General features: G+C 38.3%; 1 protein-coding gene across 6 annotated transcripts; it reads right to left on the minus strand.

Moving 5' to 3' along the window:
• Positions 1 to 409: 409 nt before the first annotated feature.
• LOC137720669 (uncharacterized) lies at positions 410 to 7,044 on the minus strand. 6 transcript variants are annotated; one of them, XM_068459761.2, is made up of 16 exons: positions 6,537 to 7,044; positions 5,673 to 5,723; positions 5,359 to 5,589; positions 4,977 to 5,075; positions 4,822 to 4,877; positions 4,574 to 4,685; positions 4,094 to 4,264; positions 3,590 to 3,847; positions 3,219 to 3,431; positions 2,936 to 3,133; positions 2,725 to 2,850; positions 2,292 to 2,597; positions 2,062 to 2,160; positions 1,526 to 1,986; positions 1,378 to 1,413; positions 410 to 831 (listed from the first exon to the last, which is right to left on the minus strand). In XM_068459761.2, coding segments are annotated over exons 1-16 (2,532 nt in total). In that variant the 5' UTR covers positions 6,651 to 7,044; the 3' UTR covers positions 410 to 830. The 6 variants fall into 6 exon arrangements, with proteins under 6 accessions (XP_068315862.2, XP_068315861.2, XP_088546775.1 ...); XM_068459760.2 differs by having other exon boundaries at positions 5,359 to 5,595; positions 6,537 to 6,938; XM_088690649.1 differs by having other exon boundaries at positions 4,574 to 4,682; positions 6,537 to 6,772.
• Between the last annotated feature and the right edge of the window lie 287 nt (positions 7,045 to 7,331).

The following is a 7,331-nucleotide window of genomic DNA, read 5'->3' on the forward strand; positions in this document are numbered from 1 at the left end:
TGCCCTTATTGTTTTAAGGTAATGTTGCCCCATTTGGCTACTTAGTACTACAATCTAATTGTATTTATCCTCACTACGTAAGTAAGAGATCTTAAATTCAAATCTCGTAAATAGTAAATTCGAAATCAATTTGTCCCCCAACCCCAAGGGTAAATACTAAATACCATAACATCAAAAATTCTGGCCCATTCGATATTTGCAACTAACTTGTTCCAATAAACATGACATTACTATTTTTATGCTAAAAAGAAATTATGATTTACTCTAATCTACCGGACAAAAAATTCAAACTGGAGTGCAAGAGACGGACAAACTGCGGTATAGCAAGAAGCACAAACGAAACAAAGTGGGCTGGGCTTCCAACACATAGAAACCCAGTTAGGTTTATCTCAGCCCAATAAAGTAAAAATAAGGAAAGAGAAATAAATTAATGTTTAATAAAAATGTTTTAAAGGATCCATCATTTCATCCAACAACAAAACGGGCAGACTTTTCATCCAGATGCGCACAGAAGCAATTTTGTGCATGAATATCATCATCACTGCACTGCAGAGACATTTTGAGTTTGCAGTCTTTTGACTCTTTTCAGTATATCATCAAACAGTCACAACCTAAAGCTTTTGAAGAACCGAAAAAACAAGAAACCGAAAAAAGGGCAAACATTTCCAGTCAGAAAATTCCATGAAGTGAGCTGCAAAGATTGATGGTCTGATTCAATCTATGATGAATATGTATTCTCCCGCGTATCCTGTTGCCGTCCCAAAATAATCTTCCGTCCACGCTCTGGTCCACAAATTCCAGACATCAGGTGGCGCGATTTCCTGCTCTCTCCTGCCAAACACCAAACATGTTTAAGCTGCATTGCTATAGGGAAATTCAAATTTGCATCATCCTCGCAAGCACTATCATAATCACGTTTAATCAGTTAGGACATTTTCGGTACGGGGGTTTGAACTTTGAACTTAACTACCCATTAAACCTATTTATGAGCAAAGCCACCTTTATGAAATGGATTGCCGAGCCTTCAATGGAAACGGTTAAGCAAAAATATATATAACAAAAGCAATGCTTAAGAATAGTAGTTTATATCGAAAATAGCATAAGATTATAAGATGTGGCCCCCACACACGCCGGTAGCCTCAGATAATAGTGATCAATAATATGTACATAATGACTCATACTACACTCTCTTATATCTGAACTGAAAACCCTTTATGTTAAAGAAACCAGGAGCATACTAATACTGATCCACCCAATAATTGACAGCTCAGAAAACTGAACCACCGGTAGACAAGATCGAACAAATGAAACATACATATTCCAAAAGATTATATCACGAAACAGTAATACTTTAACTATTCGAGTAACTGTACTTACTATCTTCTGGAAGTAAATGCAGCAGCATTGGTCATCCTGTCAAAGTAACACATCTAATAAGTTACATGGTAATAAAGCAATAGCCATAACTACTTAATTCATCGCAATAAAAAAACTGCAGCGTGTTCAATGGGTTAAAGAGGTACACCTGCCATGTTTCCCAACAGCATTTGAGCTCAGCCGGCCATTAGGCAAGCCTGAGCTTTGGGTACTGCTCATGCTTGATCTATCCATAAGTGCTCCATTTCCACCATTCATAAGTACAGATGACTGGCTTGGCCTAGTGTCAGGGCCATTCGGTTCCCAAGAATCATTAGATTTGCTCAAAATCTTTACATTTGAGAAACCTCCAGGAATGCCAAAGCTTAACCCATTTAATTGCTGATTCTGCTTAACAGACTGCAAGTGATTATCATTTGCATTTAAAGTTGATATCTTCCTTGAGCGGTGAGTCTGTGCCACTGGAGTAATAGCCACAGAAGGCAAAGATGAAGAGTAGGGAGATGATGCAGCTGCAGCAGCAGCAACTTTTGCAACAGCAGCTGTAGCTGCTATCATCTCTTGCGCTCCTTCACGAAGCTGAATGTAGTCGCCCTCAATCACAAATAACTGAAAAACAAAAATTAAGGTCCTTATGAGATAATATCCATCTATGCAAAAACAGACATTTTAAATCATACTCACTTCATGGTGACCAGCCACAAAGTCATCAAGCTTTCCGAACTTTTTCTTGTAATCATGCCAGTGTAAGGGTGCAAGCATCTTTCCTAGCCTATTCGGTAGCTGTACTCAGACCAAAGAACATATATTATGAACTAATCAGTTGCCGACAAGAAAGGGTTTTAGATAAGTTGCGGAGAAAATAAAAATGCCATGCTAACTACAAAGACCTAGTAGAAAATAGGTAGGCTCACCGTTGAACTGATACGAATTCTACCACCTGCCGGAATTGTGCGAACCATGCAAGCCAACAATGACCTTTCATCAAGAAGTGCAATTTCCGAAGTCTCTCCCCCTGCCGCATTTGCATGCCCAGTTGAGACAAATGCTTCGGGCAGAACTGCACTAGTGGCATTATCAATTGCAGTTTCCTTGATATCGACTGAAGGAATTGAATTATCAGATTTTAACGAATTGGTAGTAGAACTTGGTTGTTCTGCAGTTAAAACTTGTCCATCCAACCCATGATCAGTCGAGGTCTGAACATTTTGCTCCAGTACCTGTTCGAAAGCAAGTTAGTCTGAACTTCTTCCCTAGATACCATCTGCACTATAACCAGACAGGCTGGCTGACCACAAAGCTCCAGCCTGTATAGGGACATACCAAAAACAAAAGAAGCTTATCTACCTTGGTTTCACTGTTCTGTTCAAGAGATTCCAATCTTAAAGCATTGCGGAACTGGGAGGAAATTTGTTGCAAGCTCTGATCAGGTTGGGATGAGACCAAATAACCTCTATCAATTGACTCAATAACCTGGACCAAAATAATTTCAGTGAATCCAGTGAAATTGCACACAACATAAAATAACACTACGTAATCATCATATACAAGGCAATACCTGTGGTTCCCCATTAGATGATGACAAGACAGAATCAGGCTGTGCCCCTTGGTTAATTTGAGCATCCAAATAGTCTTGTTGAAGAAATTGCCCATTACCAGATATTTCATAGTTATAATTTGCATCTGGTCTTATTAAGTTTGGATCATTTTGTGATGATGGAAGCTCATTCTGTGTAGATATACCCTCAGATGGAGCCTTAAAAGAGAAAATAAAGAATATAAGTCTGTTATCGTTGTACATTAAAATAATCAGGACAGAAAAGATATATTCATCTCAGCACCTGTTGGTTTTGCCACTGTTGGAGAGATGATATTGCAGGTATCGAGTGAAAATGACCAACATGAGATTGAGGAACATGTGGTGGGACAGAATGGGGCACCCCTTGTTGATGCATAAGAAATGGATGTAGAGCAGTCACTTGTCCAGGGGGAAGATAGGAAGGCATCCCAAGTAGAGATGATGGTGAAATTGGAACTCCAGCAACATGGTCGATCTAATAACGATCCAAAACTTAATGTTATGGAAATAATATAAAAAATAGCTAATTCAAATTCCTACTCGGGAATTTTTTTTTCAAAAAGAGCATCTTAGCCAAAAAGCAATAAAAGTTCCAAAGCTACTAACAGGAGAACAACAAAAGCATGCAGCTACCTGAGTTGATGCGTTTCCAGTTGAAACAAATGATGAAACATCGTCTGAATTCCCATTTTGGAGGGGCCCTGTATTTCCATTTGATGTATTCATATCTAGCTGGTTTCCGTTGTTCTGACCAAACTGAGATGCATCCCTTGAATTTGATTGTGTCATGCGTGACTCATCAGTGTAAGCTCCACTCCTTTCTCTTGCATCAGCCAGCTCAAGTTGTAGCTGTTGTACTGTATGCATATGATGTCTCTCCATCTCAGCAAACTGGAATCAGTGAGCCAAAAAGGAAAATATCAAAGACGTGAGCAAACTTTGAAGAAAACAAAAACCGTATTTACTTAAGTACAGCACCAACATCACATATGATTTGACATAAGTTTTGGAAAAATTCAGCATATAGACAAACAGACAATTTGCGGATGCCCATGTCTGAACGTTCCCGCAAGTTTCAACTTTTCAAGAAAAGAAAATACCCTGGAAATGTGATAGAGAAAGAACAAGTAAACCAACCTGTCTTTGGCAACCAAGCCAGAGTTGATTATATTGTTCTGTACGTTCTCGCAATTCAGCTTGGATTGTAGTTGACTGCAAGGCATCCATTTCCTGAACACGGGTGATCCAAGCTTGGGCCTCCCTCAACTGTTCATCCTTAAAATGGATGGCTTCTTGAGCAAGCCTATGCTGAAAATATAAACACTATCAGGCACAGGCTGCACTCACATTGCATCTCTAGAACTAAATTAGCATGAAACTTGCAGAATATTAACCAAATTTGTTCCAATTTGAATGTCACTTATATTTCAGAGTCTGACCATTTAAAGCAACAGCACAGTAGACTTCGTTCATTCAGAGAATGAAAAATAGTAGAAAAGCACCTCGTATGAAACTATGCATATTCTAAATATATGTACCATTAAGATGTGTTAAAACTTGAGTTGCTAACTTCTACTTCAGTATGGCTATACAAATGCATCAGATAAATCAACAGACCTGTTCCCGCAGATCATTAAGCTGCCTCTCTTTTTCTTGAATATGCTCTTGGAGGTCATGTAGTTGTTGTATGTGCTGGGTTCTTTCAGCTTCCGAATGGTCACGTTCCCTTCTGCAATAAACAGTAACCCATTAGCATGCAATGGTAAAAGACAAGAGCTCGATTTACATCTAAACAAAAAGTAAGAGCATTCTTGGAAAAGAGCTTAGAAGTGCAGTGAGCAGATCTTCAACGAATAGACCAATACCTGATATTTGCTAATTCTTTGTTCTGTTCTCTAAGAAGGTCTTCTTTAGCCCAGGCCTACCAAAAGATTATGAAAATCAAAAGATTAAGAATTTGCAAATTATTCACTCAAACAGCTCAATTAAAACATATAAAATACACAAGCATTCAATTTACCGCTTCATTATCTAGTTTGATAGCATGCAGCTCTCTATCTTTCTCGTCCATTTTCCTTTCCAAATCATGTATTGTCTGCTCCCCTTCATGGAGTTGCTCCTGCACAGTATATAAACCCACAGTTGGTATCTAATTTCACGCATATATCTCAAGGAAATCATCTAACAAACAAATATGCCCTCAGATTGGCTGATAACTTTTGAGCTTAAGATTCCACATATGCACACCAAATGTGGAATGTGCATGTGAGATTGCAAATCAGAACTAGCATGCTAACTTCGATATTTGTTACGTCTCATGAGATTCATGTAATTGCAATATAAAAAAAACCCTATCATCAGCATACACATTACAAATTACATATCCTATTATCAATCAAAACCTGAAGCTTGGAAGCAGCATTGGCATGTTCCTTTATTTGAGCATCAAAGTTATGCTGTATTTCCATTATCTCGGATCTTGCAATGATTTGAGCTTTAAGATCAATCTCCATATGCTGTAGTTCCTCTCTTTGTCTAGAAATGTCTTCAATCCGCTGTTGCAGAAGGCCATGATCTAAAGTCCCATCTACTGTGATCGAACAGAAGTCCACATCAACTGGCTCTCTCCCTTGCTGCACCTTGATAAACAACAAATCATATTCACTTTCGTTGAATCCTTTAGAATACAAGCTAATACTAATATCAACATCCTTACCTCATATATTGTTCTCTCATCTGATTGGCCTAGCTTTGATCGTTCCAACTTCTGCATATTGGGATAGGCCCGTTCAAGAACAAGATAAAGGAAAAGCAGCAAATACAAATGATAAACAAGTAGCACTAAATACTTTAAACAAACCAAGGAGCAAAATTTTAAAGTACCACATCTTAATCAGCTAACAGCGATGCTCACTGAAGAACCTTAGCCAATGCTAAAACTTAAGTTATCCTTTTTTTCCATGAAGTTCTTCATTTCGAGCAAATAAAGGCAATAAACTCACACTACTAGTCCTAAGAATTTTGTAAGGAGCATTATTACTGGCAGTACACTGAACTTTATATATCCAATTCCCGATCATTCAACCAAAATACGAGTCGTGAAATTTCCTTCATTTTACCCATCGGTTATTTTTACCAAACGAGAGACATGGTTACTTCATTCAAAATATATCCATATTCACCAAACAATTCCCCTTCAAGTTTATTTATAACAATCTTCTAATGTCAAAGTGTGAGAGCAGCAACCACATTTCCCACCAACCCACGAACACCAAACCCAAAAACTTAAACCACACTATAAATTAAATAAGAAAAATAAAGTGAACAAAAACCACAAATAAATCAACGAATCCTCACCCAATTAAAAATGGTTTCGCATACTTAATCCCAAACAAATAAAACGAGAAACATAACATGCAATTTGCAAACCCTAATCATATTTTTAGTTTTAACTGAAGGGTTTTTCACAATCCAAACCCAATTTAAAAACCCACTGTTCTAAATTTCATTTCTTTTCTCTTTTAGCATTAATTACACACCCAATAGAACCCAATGCAAGTGCTTTTGAGCAAATTACTACCTCATCCCCGATGTTTCGAGCCGAATGATGGTCCGAGACGGCGCGCCACTCTTTGCGGGATGGCGGAGGTGGCATCGGCATCGAACTACCGCGCGCAGCGGCCGCAGCCTCCATTGAATCAGAAGCTACGGTACTACTCAAACTCGCTTACTCACTCAGCTCAGGAAAAAAAAAAAAAAAAAAGGGGAAGAAAAAAACCTAGGGTTCGAGAGGCTCAAAGAAAAGGGGGAAATGTAAACCTTGGAATTGCAGGGATTTTCGAGACGAGAGAGACCGGCAATGGAGTTACTCCACCAGAGCGATAGAGAAGGGGAAGCACCTGGACGATTTGGAGTGTTTTGCGATTGGAGGGTTTTGGAGGGGTTGATATGTAATTTGAGAAGAGTTGACGACGGAGAGAGAAATTTACAAGCAGGTCAGGCTCCCGCCATTTATAGGGCAAACTTCACTACCATTGCATGATTGCCGACGCTTTCGAGTGGCGCGTGGCGATACACCTTTACTTCTTTAGATTTGTTTTTTAATTGAGATATTTATATAGGGTTTTATCACTTATAACTCGACGCGAAATAAAGATAACATGTCAACTCGTTAACATTCGAGTTGATATCAGATCACTATTAAAAACTTGTTAAATGTGATGAACTAAAAAATATAAGAAAATTTGAAACGAGTGCACACGTCAAGCTTGATGCCATAAAACAAACTTCCACGATCCATTACAATTTTTTTATTTTTTTAAATACAGGCAATTTAAAGAAAACAAATTAGAAATGCAAACAATCTTATGCCTTG

This window comes from Pyrus communis, chromosome 1 (assembly GCF_041283825.1).
Source record: "Pyrus communis isolate YQ-2024b chromosome 1, ASM4128382v1, whole genome shotgun sequence".
In the NCBI taxonomy this organism is placed as follows: Eukaryota; Viridiplantae; Streptophyta; class Magnoliopsida; order Rosales; family Rosaceae; genus Pyrus; species Pyrus communis.